Genomic DNA, 20192 nt, shown 5'->3' on the forward strand with positions numbered 1-20192 from the left:
TGAACGCTGATCCTTCCTTCCTTCCTTCCTTCCTTCCTTCCTTCCATCCATCCATCCATCCATCCATCCATCCATCCATCCTTCCTTCCTTCCATCCGTCCATGAGGTTAATATGAATGCTGATCCTTCCTTCCTTCCTTCCATCCATCCATCCATCCATCCATCCATGTGGTTAATATGAACGCTGATCCTTCCTTCCTTCCTTCCTTCCTTCCTTCCTTCCCTCCTTCCATCCATCCATGAGGTTAATATGAACGCTGATCCTCCCTCCCTCCCTCCCTCCCTCCCTCCATCCATCCATGTGGTTAATATGAACGCTGATCCTTCCTTCCTTCCTCACCTCCCTCCCTCCCTCCCTCAATCCCTTCCTTCCTTCCTTCCTTCCTTCCTTCCATCCATCCATCCATCCATCCATCCATCCATCCATCCATCCATCCATCCATCCTTCCTTCCTTCCTTCCTTCCTTCCTTCCTTCCTTCCTTCCTTCCTTCCTTCCTTCCTTCCTTCCTTCCTTCCTTCCTTCCTTCCTTCCTTCCTTCCTTCCTTCCTTCCTTCCTTCCTTCCTTCCTTCCATGTCCCTCCAGTTCATAGGTCAGTGTTATAAGAGAAATAATATAAGAGAAAATGGAAGAAAAGATAAAAATGATGCTTAGAACAGGGATGTATTCATCCATTTAGTCGGTCAAAATGATGAACATAATTATAACTCACCTAAAATAGAAAAGTCTAAATTAAATTTGTACATTTTGACCTACAGCGAGAATGAACTATGTTTCAGTATGTCCAGTCTAAAAGGAGTTCAACATTGTTTAAATCTAGTAATGTGCATCTTAAATCTTTTCCTTCTTCTTCCAGGTGTTTGCTGAACTCTTTGACCCGGTAATCAAAGACAGACACAATGGCTACGACCCCAGAACCATGACGCATCCCACCGACCTCGATGCCTCTAAGGTTGCAGCACAACCTCACTTATTCTGTTTCCCTCCCTAGACCCATAAAACCCTCATCAGTATTTTTGTTTTCTCTTTCCTCCCTCTACCTCCAGATAAAACACGGGATGTTTGATGAGCACTATGTTCTGTCATCCCGCGTGCGGACAGGCCGCAGCATCCGTGGGCTGAGCCTCCCTCCGGCCTGTTCCAGGGCCGAGCGTCGTGAGGTGGAGCGGGTCGTAGTGACCGCTCTGGCTGGACTAAAGGGAGACCTCGCTGGGCATTACTACAGCCTGGGAGATATGACGGAGAAAGAGCAACAACAGCTTATTGATGTTAGTCACTGACGGAGCGGGGATGGGACTAATCATCTTCTCTTTTTTTGTTTTTATTTTGTAATTTAAAGCTAAATTAGGGAAAGGTTATTGGATAAAATTCGAAATCCAAGAAGGCAAGAACATTCTTAAGGGATTCCAGAGAAAGGTTGTCCTTGTGCTAATTAGGGGTGTTATAAATAGGCCTAATAGTTTTTATCACATATCGCAATATGTCATTAGATATTTGTTCTGATTCAAATATGGGGGAATGGTTCTTAAATGTAAAAAAAATATCAGTTTCAAGGTCTTACTTTAATATAACTTAATTTTTGCATATAATCCTTAAAGTCGTAAAGAAATCATATTAAAATTTCCAATCAATCTGGCTTAAACATTATATAAATGTACCAAAAGTTAGAAAATTTCTATTCTTAAAAAATCATGTCTTGAAATCAGTTTTTTTCCGTTATCTTATGCAGGCCAGTTAGTTATACGTCAGCCTGAACACCTAAATTCGGCCAATCATATATCAACGCTCATCTGTCAATCAAATTTTGACTCATAGGTTGTAGCTAATATACGGAACGGTTTAAATCAGAATAATTTCCTTTCCCATTGAGTTCCGTCCCAGTGTTCACGGGGATGGATGTCTGTGTCTTCAGCGGGCGTAGAGCTAACAGAACTGGCAGCGTTGCGAGGCAAGGCCTCAAACATGTATGGCTGTAAAGGCTGATTTATACCTCGAAACCAGGTCGTCTGCGTAGGAGTCGCATTGAACAAAAAGACGTCCCCACCCCCTCTGCAGACACTCCGCTGCACCTCTCCCAAATTGAACTGACCGCAGACAGTAGCCCGGCTTGTTTTGTTTTTATGACCGCCATTGCGCAAAACAACTCGAGACAACTTGGACCCATTTTCCTCCTGGATCCCTACTATTTTTCGCCATCATGTCCCTCCGTTGTTGCACAAACTCACCCCCACTTCCTCACCGCCTCGGCCGTATCTAGACCCACAGCGTATAGCACAGACCACGCTCCAGATTTAGCATAAATCAAAAATGTCTGCCTCAACCTCGCTGCAACACACTGCTGCGGTGAGTATAACCAGCCTTTAAACCTTCTACACCAAACCAAGCTTCTGCCGCCATGACGTCCTCTTCCACAAATCCTCACTTTCGTCCTCTAAATAAAAACTGTCGGGAAAGAATCAGGAGGTGGTAATGAGAGGCTGATCACCCCTCGTTACGCCCTGTACACCACACGGCGCACGATCAGGCTGAAAGACGGCCCCGTCAAAAATTTTTCGCATGACCGGAAAGTCGGCCTGCAAAACATCGTACAGTGTAAGCCCGGCTTAAAAGTAGAACTAAGGGATTCTTTACTCCATAGAAAGTAGTTATCCAAGTAATAGTAAGAGTAAAAAGAATACTTGAAAAGCATCAACTCAAGAGTAGTGTTGCGCCAATGCCATTTTTTGGACAATACGTGGCTGTGCAGTATTGGCCGATACCGATACAATCTGTTTTAAATTGATGTGTGTGTATATCTGAAAAACTGCATCCTACTTGAATGTAAAATAATTCCCGTCATGGCTTTGTCAAGCTGCTGCCTACCTTTGTGAAGCAGGAAAAAGACTAATACAAAGTGAATCCAGTAGAACTTTTCATTGCTTACCTGGAATGGGTGACAACAGTTGAATAAACTTTTGGCTCTCTAAAAGGTATCGGTGCCCTGTTGGTTGGTACTCACAGATACCAAGGCCACCATTTTAGTGCTGGATCGGGGCCCCGCCCGATACTGGTATCAGAATCTGTACAACACTACTCAAGAGCTTCTGTTAGGTGTGTCCTGATACAACCTTTTCCTTCCTAATACAATATTTGCAACTTTGATTATTGTCTGATATTGACCCGTTACAATAGCAGCACCGATCATTTCTAATTTATTACTAATATTATAATGATGCAAATCAGAAAAGGCTGGATTAAAGGACGTTTCTCAAGCAGATAATCATCAATTAAAAACGGACCCCACCTCGGCCTCTCCGGGTTAATTTGGAGTGAAATGCGCAAACAGGTCTAAAAACAGGCAATCATTTCTAAAAATAACTATAAATGAGCAGGCAATCAAGAGGGGTTGTCAAAGAAATTTGTATATTTGTTCTTAAAATAAGATAAGTATAAATTGTAAACGTGAAATAAGTTTGTATTTTTTCTTATTGTAAGCTAATCATTTTTATTGAATTTTGCAAATTAAAGAAAAAAACAAAATAATTTAGATTTATATTTTTTAGTAGGGGGGGGGGAATCCCTCAACCTGCTGATTCCAAGCCTGACAGATGAAGTAAAACGCAGCTCCATTAGGGTAAATAAAGCATTTCAGTCTCTCTCTGCCAACTAAATAAAACCTTTTTATCTGCAGGATCATTTCCTGTTCGACAAGCCTGTGTCTCCATTATTGACATGCGCCTTCATGGCCAGAGACTGGCCGGATGCCAGGGGGATCTGGTACGTTCATCCCCACCGTCTGTGACTTTTCCATCATCCTAATACTTAGAGGAATTTAACATTTTTTTCTGTTGACGTTTGGTGCGTGCAACATTTAGCAAATTAATAGTAAAGATAAAACTGCATTGATGAGCACTGGAGGCAAGAAGGCATCAAAATGATGGTTTGATGCAGGGAGAGTTATTGGTTACGTTTCTGTGGCTGCTTGTCCTCAGGCACAACAACGACAAGACCTTCCTAATCTGGATTAATGAGGAGGACCACACCAGAGTCATCTCCATGGAAAAGGGAGGCAACATGAAGAGAGTGTTTGAGAGATTCTGCAACGGCCTCAAACAGGTTTGTTGGATTTAAACATCATGATCAAACCTGGTACTTAGTTGGTAAAGCTTCACACGTCACTTTTTGAGTTTTATTTCAGTGTTTTTTTCTTTAATGCGCATTGTAAAAGGTGTGTATGTGTTGGTTGAAAGGTGGAGCATCTGATCCAAGAGAGGGGCTGGGAGTTCATGTGGAACGAGCGTCTGGGGTACATCCTCACATGCCCCTCCAACCTGGGGACCGGCCTCCGGGCGGGGGTGCATGTCCGCCTGCCCAAACTCAGCCAGGTGAGTCCTTCTGATACACCCACTTTATCTTTCAGTAGAACTATCACTTGTGCTTATGTCTGAGGTTCTTATCCACATCATTTAAACAAAACTTGGTAAATAATTAGAGGTGTCAAGTAACAAAGTACAAATACTTCATTACTGTACTTAAGTACACTTTTTAGGTGTCTATACTTTACTCCATTACTTATTTTTCTTCCTACTTCTGACTTATACTCATTACATTTTCACACAAGTATCTGTACTTTCTACTTCTTACATTTTTGAAACAAACGTTACTCTTCGCTTCAGTTTAATGTTTATAAACATTTATTTCACGTCATGTGCTCCATCCAATGCAGACCATTGGCTTCATCCACATATAGTGAAAACTAGTGTGATTGGATGAGTCATGTAATGCAAACACTCATTGGTTAGCTAAAGGAAATCATCAGAAGCAAGCAGGTGTTCTTCAAACTGCTAACGTGAATGGTCTATGCCATGCTACAATGTAGGATTCAGAAAAAGATGTTGAAATGTCTGAAAGGTCGGACACAGGCGAGAGCGTATCGGGAGACAGAGACCAACAAGACCTCCCTCATCCTTGGCCCTATCTCAAAGAATTTTTAGAAATAGTCGAAAAATTGAGCTTTCAATTCATAAAGTGACATCTTGCTGTTTTTTTTACAGGTCATTTTATACTTTTATACTTTAAGTAGTTTTTGGAGCACATACGTTTTTTACTTTTACTTGAGTAAAGAGGTCAAGTTGATACTTTTTACCAGAGTGTTTTTAAACTGCAGTATCTATACTTCTAGTTAAGTAACAAATGTGTTTACTTTTGTCACCACTTTGACACCAACAATTTATGGTTTCAAGAACTTTCCGACTGTTGAACAAAGGTAAGTGACCTGCTGTAATCCATGTTAAAATTACCCTTTAAATTAGAGAAAAATGGCACTAATTATGGTGCATACTAAAATTATACAAAAAAGGGACCAAAAAGCCTGTATTATAAAACAGAATAGGATAGAAATCCCCTTAATGTCCTACAATGGGGAATTCTGGTGTTTACATATGCTGGTGAAGATTCTCAGTCATCCAGGTCATTGTCATTCCAAAAGAAGAAAATAAAAAACAATCCACTGGACTTTGTTTCCAAGTTTGAAACTTTCAAACTTGGAAACAAATCCCAATGGATTGTTTTAATTTTGCATATGGCGCATTTGTTTGATACTCCTGATCTTTACAAAGCTCCAGATCTGAAACTGAGAACAGCAATTCCCAAAGAGTTTACTGGATTTATGTCTGGCCCGTTCCAGCATGATGTTTTTATTCTAGTGTTTTGGAGCCTCTGTTCTCCTGTACATTGATCTTTAGCCCCCAGCATCATGCTGCCACATTGGGTTTGTCTCTTTATATATGAGGATTTCTTTTCCTCTCCTTTATGGATTGGTTTATTTTTTTAAAATACTAGACACCCACAAAGAAATGAAAAACTCAAAACCACTGCATTGTGTTATGCTTTTAGTTATTTAGCCTCAAGCATCACAGAATGTTGAACCTTTTTTTATGTTTTGTGTGTCACCCTTTGCTCTGCAGGATCCACGCTTTTCTAAAATCCTCGACAACCTGCGGCTGCAGAAGCGAGGCACTGGCGGTGTGGACACAGCCGCAACCGGGGACACCTTCGACATTTCCAACCTCGACCGTCTGGGCAAATCTGAGGTAAGCCTCCAGTTTCTGTTTCTGTCATCTACAGGCTTAATCCCTTTCAAGGTATGGAGTGAACTTGGTTCCATTATTGCTGCTAGCAAAGAACAGTTTGTGAATGGAAGTTGAAATAAAATGTGATCCAGAAATGCACATTTGTAAAAAGGTACAATCAGAAAAGGTTTTTGACTGACATTGCTTTTTTTTCCTTATACAGATGTTATTTAAAAAATTGTAAAACATTTTACTTGTTGAAATCAATGTCGAGAGCTCCGGCTCTCAAATATAGTGAAATTATAAAATCTACAAAAATGTGAAAAAAAAGATCTGCAAACAAAAATGGGAAAAAAAAATTCGGAGAAAAAACAAAAAACATTTGTAGGGTAACTTTGCCAAGTTTTATTTCTTTACTATTATTCAAATATCACTTTACTAAACATTGTCTTTGGTTGCAATAATAATGGAAGAAATTTCACTCTATATGGGTGTATCTATATGGTATATCCATATAAGAATAAAGTACAATGCAAATATAATGAAATTTAAAAAATCTACCAAAATGTGAAACAAATTTGTTTTAATTATCTGTAAAAAAAAAAAAATGTTGGAAAAAAATGTTTTGGGAAAACATTTTTTTGAGAAATTTAAATGTTTTTAATAAAAAAAAAAAAAATGTTGTCAGAGTAACCTAACTTTTAATCAAATTTCAGTTTAGAAAATGTTTTTGGTTGCAACAATAATGGAATAAATTTCACTCTATATGGTTGTATCTATATGGTATATCCATATAGATATGAAGTGCAATGCAAATATAAAGAAATGATAAAATCTACAAAAAATTGAAAAAAAAAAACATTTTTATTACGTGTGAAAAAATTTGGAAAATCATTTTTTTGGGGGAAAAAATACTGAGAAACCTTAATGTTTTTATAAAAAAAAATGTTTCTAGAATACCTTTGCCAAGGTTTCTTTCCTGACCATTATTCAAATTTCAGTTTACAAAACTTTGTCTGTGGTTGCAACAATAATGGAAGACATTTCCCTCAATATAGGTATAACTATATGGTATATCCATATAGGCATAAACTACAGTGTACATATAATGCAATTTTAAAATCTACAAAAATGTGAAAAAAAAACATTATCTGTGAAAACAAATGTCGGAAAAAACTTTTTTTTGGAAAAAAAAAAATTCTGAGAATTTAAATGTTTTTAATAAAAAAGGTTTTTTTAAGTAAGTTAACAATTATTCAACTTTCAGTTTAGAAAACGTTTTTGGTTGCAACAATAATGGAATAAATTTGACTCCATATTTGGCAGCAGAAGTGAGGTCTCCTGTTCTTTGTTTAGGTGGAGCTTGTTCAGCTGGTGATCAACGGAGTCAACTACCTGATCGAGTGCGAGAAGAAGTTGGAAAAGGGTCAGGACATCACGGTCCCAGCTCCGCTCGTCATGTTCAAGAAGTGAGAGCCGAACTCGCGGGCGCTTTTAGCGGGAGACCCGGCGGGATGGGAGAACCTTGGCACTAGGAGGTTGATGTCCGTCTCAAAGATTGTGACTCTTCAGGGTAAAAAGATCTTCGACATGACCTGCAGAAAGTCTACCTCAAGTAACGGCTTACCCTGACTTCAATAAAAAAAAAAAATATATTCAACAAGTTGACTGGTTTCACTTTGTTACACAACATTATTCTCTTAAGAGATTTCTTTCATTCAGATTCGCCAGCTTTAATTAATCAGTGTCACTTTGTGGAGGAGGCCAAAAGAGGTGGAAATATTTTATTTAGAAGGAATATTCTCCTAAAAATACAAAATAAGAATGATTTAAATGACACCTGAACATTGCTGCGAGGTCGTTATCTGTAACAAACTTATTCCAACTAGCAGCAGAAGGTGGATGGTGAGAAAGGAGGAGGCTGTTGATGCTGCTGATAAAAGAAAAGACGTAAATAAGAACATTGTAAGGGAGAAAATTCAACATTCAGGTGAGCACTTTTTAATTGTTTAATTTAACCTTCAGGATGCCACCTCACACAATTTGTTGGGTTTTTTTTCTAAAAAGAAATCAGTAGAAAGAAGTGAAAATAAACAAACCAAAAAGATGACACCTGGAGGCCGGAAGCTGCCTACTCACCAAAAAAGTCCTGCTTTTTTTCTTTTTCTTAGTTTTTTTTTTTTTTTTGGTAAAGTGGAACAGAAAAACGAGCCTCTAATAAAAGACTGGTTGGAGAGAGTGCTAAACATCGCAGGTACATGAGAACGGGGCGTCTTTGTGGGAGGCGGGGCTGAGAACAGAGAGTCAGGCTGGGTTATTCGGTCAGGAAACAGAACAGAGGCTAACGGGTGCGCGGGGCAGTGTTGTGTCATCAGTCTACAGGTCGCTTTTCACTGTGTTTCTTTGTGAACTCTTCGGCATTCTTCATGAATTTCGCGCGGTCCTTAGTGTACTCCTCCGCCAGGTCCGCCCTGCTCCGGCTGGGGGGCGTTCACCAGCGCAATCAGACACTGAATCACTGCAGGGGATAAGGAAACAAACGTTAGAGAGCTGCGTCGTCAGCAGCAGACGCCTTCCCGCCTTCTCTACCCACCTTGGCACGTTTTTGTAGCCGGCTTCCAGTTTTCCACGCTGATGATGGGCAGGCACACCTGGCCCTTCTCGTCGATGTTGGGGTGGTAGATCTTTGTCTTGAAGGTGATCTTAGGGGGTTTAAAGGGATACTCTGCAGGGAAGATGATCTCGATCCGAAAGGCTCCTTTGTCATAAGGAGGACAGTCCTTTAAGAAAAAGAAAAAAAAGGAAGACACAGATATTAATGAGAGCTTTGTTTATTTCAATGCATTTATTTTAGAACTAATAAAAATCTAATGACCGTTTACTCTGAGGAAGTTACTGCAGAAATTGTGTTAGATAAACCTTCTGTCTGGTGCTATTTTCTGACTTTAATGCCATCAATGTGGCATAAAAAAATTCTTTTTTTTTAAACGAAGAATTTTGCTGTGTGTATACAGGTGCTGGTCATAAAATTAGAATATCATGAAAAAGTAGATTGATTTCAGTAATTCCATTTAAAAAGTGAAACTTGTATATTATATTCATACATTACATACAAACTCATATATTTCAGATGTTTATTTTGTTTAATTTTGATGATTACAAATGACAACAAATGAAAATCTCAAATTCATCATATCAGAAAATTAGAATATTACTGAAGACCAATAAAAACAAAGGATTTATAGAAATGTTGGCCAACTGAAAAGTATGAACATGAAAAGTATGAGCATGTACAGCACTCAGTATTTAGTTGGGCCTCCTTTGGCCTGTATTACTGCAGCAATGCGGCGTGGCATGGAGTCGATCAGTCTGTGGCACTGCTCAGGTGTTATGATAGCCCAGGTTGCTCTAATAGTGGCTTTTAGCTCTTCTGAATTGTTGGGTCTGGTGTATTGCATCTTCTTCTTCACAATACCCCATAGATTTTCTATGGGGTTAAGGTCAGGAGAGTTTGCTGGCCAATTAAGAACAGGGATACCATGGTCCTTCAACCAGGTACTGGTAGCTTTGGCACTGTGTGCAGGTGCCAAGTCCTGTTGGAAAATGAAATCTGCATCTCCAAAAAGTTGGTCAGCTGCAGGAAGCATGAAGTGCTCTAAAACTTCCTGGTATGTGGCTGCGTTGACCCTGGACCTCAGAAAACACAATGGACCAACACCAGCAGATGACATGGCACCCCAAACCATCACTGACTGTGGAAACTTTACACTGGACTTCAAGCAACGTGGATGAAGTGCCTCTCTTCTTTTCCTCCAGACTCTGGGACCTTGATTTCCAAAGGAAATGCAAAATTTACTTTCATCAGAGAACATGACTTTGGACCACTCACCAGCAGTCCAGTCCTGTTTCTCTTTAGCCCAGGCAAGACGCTTCTGACGCTGTCTGTGGTTCAAGAGTGGCTTGACACAAGGAATGCGACAGCAGAAACCCATGTCTTTCATACGTCTGTGTGTGGTGGTTCTTGAAGCACTCACTCCAGCTGCAGTCCACTCTTTGTGAATCTCCCCCACATTTTTGAAGGGGTTTTGTTTCACAATCCTCTCCAGGGTGCGGTTATCTCTCTTGCTTGTACACTTTTTTCGACCACATCTTTTCCTTCCCTTCGCCTCTCTATTAATGTGCTTGGACACTGAGCTCTGTGAACAGCCAGCCTCTTTAGCGATGACCTTTTGTGTCTTGCCCTCCTTGTGCAAGGTGTCGATGGTCGTCTTTTGGACAACTGTCAAGTCAGCAGTCTTCCCCATGATTGTGTAGCCTATAGAACTAGACTGAAAGACCATTTAAAGGCTTTTGCAGGTGGTTTGAGTTAATTAGCTGATTAGAGTGTGGCACCAGGGGCCATCAATTTTGAACCTTTTCACAATATTCTAATTTTCTGATATGATGAATTTGAGATTTTCATTTGTTGTCATTTGTAATCATCAAAATTAAACAAAATAAACATCTGAAATATATGAGTTTGTATGTAATGTATGAATATAATATACAAGTTTCACTTTTTAAATGGAATTACTGAAATCAATCTACTTTTTCATGATATTCTAATTTTATGACCAGCACCTGTATATACACACAGCAAAATCCTTCGTCATCTTCACTTTGGACAGGCTGCAGCCGTGTCCTGAGTTCCTCGTTTTCCTGTCACTTTGGTTCAAATTTGCATTTTTCCCCGTTCTCTAGCCTTTTCTCCGCCTTAAGCTTCTTTTCCGAAGCATTTTAATACCACAATTATCAAATTTAATGACTTTCAATGCCAATAAAGGCCTTAATTTAAAGAATAATAATTTAATGACTTTTAATGTCATTAAATTAAGGCCTTAATTTAAAGAATAATAATTTAATGACTTTTAATGACCTGCGGAAACCCTGATATATATAAAGGATATACTTATATCCTTTTGTCATCTTTGTCCCAAATTCACGATGAACCAGAAGCAGTTCTGTGCAACCAAGTGGAATCTGATATAATATATGTGACGAAATTATGTATTTTTTTATAAACCTTTTTTTTTAAATAAAGCATTTTAAATGCCACAATAATCAAATTTAATGAATTTTAATACCAATTAAGGTCTTAATCTAAAAAAAATAATAATTTATATATATATATATTTATATGATTTTTAATGACCCGTGGAAACCCTGAATATATGTGTATTGATTACATCGTTATGGTAATTACATTCGATTACAGGCATTTTTATGGCGTGACTCCATGAAAATGGGGGGGGGGTACCAAGATGGCGGCAGGTGATTAGATTTTTTTTTTCGATCTATCAGCGATCCAGTAAATAGAGATCAGTGCTTTCTCCTCCCTTCTGGGTGGCATAAGCACCTTTTAACATAGCATCACCTAAAGGGCTGGAGTGGGAAAGTTGAAGAATTTGTTTTGTTCAATGTAAGATGATGGAATACTGGGGGAAAAAAATTACAATTCGAAATTAAATCTGAGACAATTGAAGAAATGTTTCATGGTGTTATTTCTAGATTTCCTTTTTTTCCCCAGATTTCTATTGACAAAACTGTTCTTTGATCTGCACGATAATGGAAGAAATGTCACCCCATTCATATCTGAGCAATCTACACATTTAAGAACAAAAATATGAAATTTATTGGCGCTTGTCTCTCTTGAAAAGGGTACAAATTCCTTTCTAAGGCTTCAGAACTCCAGAGAACCACAGTAAGAGCCGTTATATAGGAGAGATCGGAGAACCTCCTGAATGTAAAGCACAGCTGGTGCCACTGATCTCAGTCAAAGTCAGACTTCAACAATAAGAGAGAAAACTGAGATGAAATCTTGAATTAATGTCGAAAACCAAGACCAAAGCCACCGTTTGCCATCTGATCCTAAAGACCTTAGAGTGAACTCCATTGTTTTAGAAAGATCAAGCATTGGGGTTATTCTGGGATTCAGAAAGCAGGGTAACTAGTTAATAAATGCTTTTTAACAACTTTATGGATAGAGAGCTGACCTCTAACCGGGATGGTTGCGCTCTAAAATCCTCCCCTATGTTGGTAAAGACTCATCTCCACTTATCACAACCACTAAAATGAAAGCGTTCCCTTCAAACAGCTGCTTGGTTTACAGGAAAACAAGTTTTCATACTGGAATTACTTTTTTTCCCTTGAGAAATCTAACCTTTGTACTCGCTTTGTTAATATCTAATCTAGAAATGTATTTAAACGTTTAAGAGCAACGCCTCAGTGAATGCTTTAAACAAAGGTGTATAATTCCGCCTCTGCTCTGGGTTTCAATAACATCTCATCCTAATTATGTTTCCTTTAAAAACAGACTGAAACCGTTTTAATGCTGGTGAAGGTTCTCAGTCATCCAGGTCATAGTCATTCAAAAAAAAAAAAAAGTTAAAAACAATCCACTGGACTTTGTTTCCAAGTTTGAAGATGTTCCTCTTCTCGTCCAGGAAGATTTTCAGTTCAAAATGTCAGGAATAGTGTTGAGTTCCAGGTTTTTTACAGCAGCCCAACAAAGCCTTGTTTTTATTTAAAAAACATGCAAATTAAAACGGATGAACGGGTCAACCCCTTTGGAATCGGGGTCGTTTGGCTTTTTTTGTTAGTCTGCAATGCCCCGTACCAGTCTAAGTGTCTGAAAGGTCGGTCGTTAAAGGGGGCTTTCTGGCCTGGCTGAACAGACGAGGTCCTTCGCTCTCCTGCACAGAGGCTGTGGTGATAACGTGAAGGGATTATCTCGATTGCTGCATTGTAGGTTTTTGAAAGCTGAAATCTGAGTCAACTCTCTTTCAGAGACAGACGGGTATCTGACCATAAATTGTTTTTTTTTCTCTATATGACTAAAGGGACACACGCCCGTTGAGGTAGTTTAAAGTCTTTCTTACAAAACTAAAGGTATAAACGCAAATCTGAGATCTTGTGGATGCATATATGCTATAGGTGGTGTTGTGGTCAAGATCACCTAACCCGAGACCAAAACAAGACCAAGACCAGAGCGTATCAAGACCGAGACAAGACCAAGACTTTTAGGGTCCGAGACCAAATCAAGACCAGCGCCAGTATGTGACAATAAAATGTGAAACATGATCAAAATCACTAAAACTGATCTAATAGACCCACATTCACATAAAAACACCTAGATATTTAACATACAGAACTGGAATAAACATAAACATCTTTTAAGTAATAAGTTGGACGTAGTCTTTACCGTCTCTGATAGTGAAGCACTGCAGAACTTACATTGCGTTGTATGCTTTTTTCTCAATGTTGCTTTACAAATATATTCTTTGTGATTTAAATAGCCGAATTTTATAACCGATGATTTGGCCGACATCTTATGCCGTTCTCAGACAACCACTTGTGACTTTCAATCGAAGTGCTGCAGCCCGCGGGCAGGTGAAAGGGGGTGGGTGTGACAGCGGTAAAAAACAAAACAAAACAAAAAACAAAACAAAACAAAAAAGAACATGCATTTACCAATGAGACAGGTTATTATTGGATTTGAATCCAAGCATCCAATAAAAAGAAGGATCTTAAAGAAATATTCTGATGATTAGCGTTATTTCCACAGTTGTGGTCTTTACCGGTCTTGAAATAAAATGCAGAGTCCTCAGAGCCCGAGACCGAGACAAGACCGAGACCAAATGCGGTCAAGTCTGAGACGAGACCATCAAAAAATGGTCTCGAGATCAAGACCGATCTTGAGTACTACAACACTGGCTATAGGTATGCTGATCTGACAGAACACCCCCCGATGTATCGGTTTATCTCCGCTTAAAAAAAAAACAAAAAACTTGAAGCTGCTGGTTAATCCTTCCAAGCTTAAAATATCCAACCTGATTTAAAAAACAAAACATTAAAGATTTTTACCAGAAATTGGCCACAAGGACTGAAGTTTGATCAATACTTTTCATTATAATAAAAAATATCAATTTTGTTTTAGTTGGAGGTTTGAGTTCAAATTAAGGCTTAATATGAATTCAAACTTCCATAATATTATTTTTGATCCAATCTGATCTCTAACTGGACTCTTTAGCTGACTGACTGTAAAATATTGAGACAAGCGTTCAACAACAAAAGAATAAAGCTGGTTGTTTTTGTATCGGCTATGGGGACAGCAGATATTTTGTTTTTAAATCAATCCTTGATTTGTTGGATGAACCTTTATAAAAAAGAAATATGAGAATCGATTTAGATTCCTTTATTAACAGGCCTGCTTCAAAATGAAAATATGAATTGGATAAAACAATTATTGAAATAACTGTCTACTGATTTAGCAATCGATTAATCGTTCGCTTGTGTATAAAATCTTCTTTAAGGAACATTTTGCTCTCTGATTATTAACGGATTAATTAAAAAAAAAATACTCAGCTGATTAATCTACAAGCAAATGCTTTGGAAATAAAACGTATCTAATGACTAACCCGATTACTTTACTTCCAGACATATTTAACCTTTTTTAATGGAGCCAACAGCGGGGAAACAAAATGACCAAACCAACATTTTGTTGGGAAAAAAAAAAAATCCTCTTTTCAATTTCTTATCAAAATAAAATACATTTTAAAACAGGGCAAATCAATGGATCAATATTCAACAAACAGCTCATGCTAATGTGCTAGCCTATCTGCTTACTCGTCTCCATTAAAGAGCCACGATGGCTGGTTAGAGTGAAGCAGTGATTCAGAGGGTTTGATGGTTAAATGTGGAGATGACTCAGCTCTAATAACACTGTAATAACCATGAAGGAGCTGAGTATCTGGGAGAAATCTGTAATATGACCCCATGACAGGCAGCATTCCTCAGAGGGATGAGCAGAGCGTCGATACTTTCCTTCCTCCATGTGAAGAGGAGGAAGCTGCTTCACGTTCTCTCAGCCAGAACAGCAGGAGATCAAGCTAAAAGCTGCAGCTCAGTGAGAATAGAAGTCATTTAAGATGTTTTTATCATTATAAAAACTATTCTATCGATACATTTTTAGAAGAAGAAAGACGACATTCAGAGGGAGCCCAGAAAACAGAAGACTGTGTTTGTGACTAGTTGTAATGAGTGGATTTTATCAGAGAGAAACTGATTATTCATTAATACAATGATGATCATTGTTCTTCCTTGGCTCAACGAGCGATAAGACAGCAAACACACATTCAGTACTTACTGGAACGATGAGGCCCTGCCAGGTCAAAATATTCGACTCATCCACCTGAATGTTCCGGAAATGCTTCATTCCAGATTTGCGCATGTCATCCAGCTCCTGCAACGAAACGCAAACACGTTTAACAAACTGTGGAGCACCTGAGTGGAGCAAAAGAGGGGGATTCTGAACTAAAGCAGTGTCCAACCACGGCTAAGATCTAAAAACTCCCTCTGTTCTTTAACACTGATAATAACAATCTGCTCTTTCTTTCCCTGAAAACTTTATTTATAAAGATACAAAAACATAAATCCAAACCACCAAGAAAACCAAAATAACAAAAAAGGATCAAATAAAAAAAAAAAAGATAAAAAATACACAGAAAAATTAAGAAATAAAAAAAATAATAAATCAATAATTAAAAGACATAATATATATATATATATATATATATATATATATATATATATATATATTAGGGGTGGAACGGTTCACAAAATCCACGGTTCGGTTCGATTCACGGTTTCTGGTCACGGTTTTCGGTTCGATTCGATACATGTTGATTGTTACACCGAAATCCCATAAAAATGTGTGAAATTAATGAAAAAATCCCCCAAAAATTAATGGATTGTAATTGTTTTAAATGATCCGCAGAAACCCTGGATCATTTCCGTATGTTTTGCTGCTTTGAATTTAATCATCTGGCGCATGCTCTCTACCATCTCCAAGAAACTCAGAGGGGAGCGGACGGGAGCCACAGTGGAGGCTGTAGGCTTTACTTTGAGCAGCCGGTCTGGAGCGCTGACGGAGTATGTGGGATTTCAGGGTTAGCATGACATGTTGCTGTTAGCATAAACAAAACATGTTCCACAATGCTTGCACACTGTTGCCCTTTTATCCACAACTTTCTTTCCGCCGTCATCGTAGGTCACTCTAAATGCAAAGTGGTCCCATACAGCAGACCTATAAAGTGCTGCTGGCGCGTCTTCCAACTCCTGTTCTTTCCCACTCGCCATACCCACACAATTCTCCACAACAACTGATTTTTTTCCCCTGCTACACCCGGCTACGCTGCTTCGCTTCTTCTTCTTCTTGTTTACTACTGGTGGTTGGCTTTGGTCGCAGTACCGCCACCTTCTGCTCTGGAGTGTAAACGCTTCGCCTATGAGAAAAAGGAGCAGCGCATGAACCGAACGAAACACACGCAAACCGAACCGAGACAGTAGAACCGAACGATTCTGACGGTCTTCATAAATCGTCCCATCCCTAATATATATAAAAACTAGGGATGGAAGGGTTTATGAAAACCGTTCGGTTCGACTGTCTCGGTTCGATTTGCGTGTGTTTCGTTCGGTTCACACGCTGCTCCTTTTTCTCATAGGGGAAGTCACCCCGCTGGCACCCCTCCCTCGCCTGGCCCTAGCTGCACGCCCACCACGGCCTCTCTGCCCTCGCCCTCTTCCTCTCCCTCTTCCTCGCCTTGTAACCCCCGTGCCACAAACATGACTTGGACTCTGTAAACGGGGAATATATATTCTTCCAGCGAACACAATCTCGCTGTTAAACTAATGACTACAATTACTTCGTCTGTTTATATCACCATGCAAAGCAGCTCACCAAAACGTCACAACGATGTAGAAAAAATAACGGGTATATTTATTATCTTAAGTCTACATTAAATCTATACCCTACACAGACTAATGAAATACTATCTGTAAAATTATCTATGTAAACAAACCTCATCACTTGAGAAGGTAGGTGATTCCGACGTCGTGGAAGACATTTTGTCCCGTAACGCTCGCCGTACTGTTGGGGGGGAGAAGCGGTGGGGGGGAGACGTTCATGTTGCTGCAGTCTGCAGTCTGACCGCTAGATGTCGCTGAAAATTACACACTGTAGCTTTAACTGCAGTTATTGGAGATGTTTTTAATTGTTTCAAGGGGACTGGTTAATGTTTATATCAGCATTTTAATCAGCTTGTTTATATCAGAGAATTTAGATGAAGGCTATTAGTTGCCTTTTTTTTTTTTATAATATCCGATATAATTATTGGCTCGGGAGAGTCCTAATAACAGATTGACGCCAATACATCAACCGGCTGATGTTTTTGGTTTTATTATATTTACAGGTCTAAGACAAACCCCACCAATCCATCACATAACGCTCAGGTTTATTCTTTGGGATCTCGGTGCATAGCTACAGGGAGTTTATAGCACCTCTAATGCAAAATCGCGGCTTGTCAATAAAAGTCCTGCAGAAGAGACGAACAGCTGATATGAAATGTGTGTCTTTGCAGACAGATGGCAGCGATGCAGTGAGTTTTGGTCAATCTTCAGCTCCTACTAAGCAGTGGCGGCCGGCCCATAGGGGGCGCTGGGGCACCGCCCTCCCTGATAAGAAGAGAGAAACGTAAAATATATTTTTAGAAATTAACTCATAAATGTCAGTTTATGAGTGGGGGGGGGGGGGGGGGGGGGTGTACGTGTTTATGCTATGGGGACTTGTCATCTTCAGTCTGGCTGCGTCTTTGCTGGGTTCAAACCCAGTTTGGTGTAATTGAATAAGTCAATGAATCTGTGTAAAAGAATTAAGTTGTAAAAATTTTTTGTTTTTGTACATCAATTGTTTGTGGAGGTAATATATGGACAAAACTGATTAATGAGAAGAAATCAGAAATAAGAGAGCCTGAGGTGAGGGGCTTAAACTATTTAATGAGAGCTGTGGGAAGAAAAGCGGCAATTTTTGTTTTCTGTTTCTTTGTTACATTGCTGGTAACTGGAGGGAGGCTGAGGCCCAGAGTATCTTGTATATGTTTAGTTTCTTTTGCACCCTGTTTTGAGTTTTTGAGCTCAATAAATCACCAACACCGGTAACCCGACTGAGACTGGATTCTTGGAGGCCAAAGAACCCCGTCACAGTGACCCAAATCATCACTGTTACTGTTATTATATAGTAAATTAAATCATTACTGTTAAGTTGTATGTATTGTCCAATTGTTTATTTGAATTCTTATTCCGGATTAGTTGGAGACATACACTAGGCTATATATGCCCCACCAAAAATATTTTTCACCAGCCGCCACTGCTACTAAGATATCTCTTTTATATCATCAACCTTAAAGGTGACAGAACCTTAATGAAGAATATAGTTTCGTTATAAGATAATGTAATTTAAATAAAAACAAAGCACATTTAAAATAGCTAATTATTCATAAAAAATACAGAGATACATAAATAGTTGCATAAATAAGCATTTTAAAATTGGTTTTTACTTTCCTCAAACACATTCAAAATCAAGTTATCTGCACATATTCAAAATGTTTAAAAAGAACCTTCGATGTTAATTCTGTTTAGCGGGGAGCAATACTTTATACTTATACTATTTATACTTTCTGTGCTTCTTTCTTCCTTCATCTTTAAAAGAAAGACAAAGAATCATTGAGTGTTTTACCTATTTAGGATTGTTTCACTTGGCTGCTAAATGACCTGATCAAGAAAACTGGATTTTTGGGGGAATTTAGGAAGAGGATATAGTGACTGATAATGATGGGGGAATTCCTATAGGCCGGAGCATAGCGGTGTGCTTTAAATCAATACCAAATGTGTCCAAGTGAAACTGAAAGTCTAAGACAAAGGCCTCCAATCACAGGAGCTTAAAGACAGAAAGAAATATTCATAGACAGCAAATTAAATGACATGAAAACAATATGTATAGATTTATATGGATGGGTGCAATGAGAAATCAACAAAATGGGAGCTTAATTCCAGTTCTACCTTGTAAAATAAAATATCTTGTGTGTCTAAACAGGATTTTTAAGTCGTTCAATTCGTTTTTTTTTAGTGCAACATTTTGCCTATTTTTTAAATATTTTTTTGTTGAACTCCTGCCTTATTTTTTTAGTTTCACTGTTGAGCTGCGTAAGACAATGTGTGGAAAAACACAGTCAGCTTCCTCATCACTGTACTGTGCACAACTATGAGAACAATCTGACAAATGCATAAAAAGGTATTTGTAAACAAGGATCCAGCCGTTTTTACAAATACCGTCCCATTGTAAAATCTCCATTTACATATCAGTTTCCTGAGACAATAATTATTTATTGATAATATACATATGACCTGTTATGATCGAGTATTAGGGCCAGGATAGAGATTTTTTTATTCTATTATGACAACAAAGTCTTAACCTTACGAGAATAAAGTCGCAACGAAAATAGTCAAATAATTACAAGAATAAAGTGTTAAAATTACGAGAATAAAGTCACAACAAAAATAGTTGTAAAATTATGAGAATAAAGTCTCAAAATTAAGAGAATAAAGTCGTAACATTACAAGAATATGCAGCGAAAATAGTCATAAAAATATGTGAGTATAGCCGCAACGGAAATAGTCGAAAAATTACGAGAAGTAGAAACATAAAGAGAAAAAAGTTGTAATATTACGAGAATAAAGTTGTAACATAATGAAAATAAAGTTGTGATATTAAGAGAATAAAGTCCTAAAATTACGAGAAACAAGAGAAAACAGAAAATAAAGGCGCAAAAAAATAGTCAAAATTACCAGAATAAAGTCGCAAAATTACAACAATAAAGTTGTAACATTACGAGGATAAAGTTGTAACATTACTAGAATAAAGTCGTAAAATTACGACAATAAAGTTGTAACATAATGAGAATAAAGTCGCAATACTAAGAGAATAAAGAGAATAAATTACAAGAAAGTTTTATTTTATGACAACTCCTACAAGAAGCACTTCTTCCCTAAAATGAGGAATGCGGAGCATTATGTGAAGTTAAACTTTGGCTCTGGTTTGATAAATAAGGAAATCTTTTAGCAGCAGCATCAAACTGGGCAGAAGGTCAAAGTGGACTCAGGTTGCTGATTGGTGGAGCTGGTTGTATGATGAGATCATTCTCTTAATATCACAACTTTATTCTCGTAATATTACGACTTTATTCTCAAAATAAAATAAAAATGCTCCAA

The 20192-nt window shown here is 38.4% G+C and overlaps 1 protein-coding gene and 1 pseudogene across 1 annotated transcript; one reads left to right on the forward strand and one right to left on the reverse strand.

Moving 5' to 3' along the window:
• Positions 1-841: 841 nt before the first annotated feature.
• Positions 842-7707, forward strand: LOC119780643 (creatine kinase S-type, mitochondrial-like; the record flags this gene model as incomplete). Its single annotated transcript, XM_038280748.1, has 7 exons — positions 842-952; positions 1047-1268; positions 3671-3756; positions 3972-4095; positions 4230-4364; positions 5946-6071; positions 7407-7707. Coding segments are annotated over 7 exons (921 nt in total), but the record flags the coding sequence as incomplete, so codon positions are not given.
• A 113-nt stretch (positions 7708-7820) lies between these two features.
• Positions 7821-20192, reverse strand: part of LOC119780644 — a 13111-nt pseudogene continuing 739 nt past the window's right edge.

This window comes from Cyprinodon tularosa, unplaced genomic scaffold (genome assembly GCF_016077235.1).
Source record: "Cyprinodon tularosa strain WSP-4 unplaced genomic scaffold, ASM1607723v1 ctg1637, whole genome shotgun sequence".
In the NCBI taxonomy this organism is placed as follows: domain Eukaryota; kingdom Metazoa; phylum Chordata; class Actinopteri; order Cyprinodontiformes; family Cyprinodontidae; genus Cyprinodon; species Cyprinodon tularosa.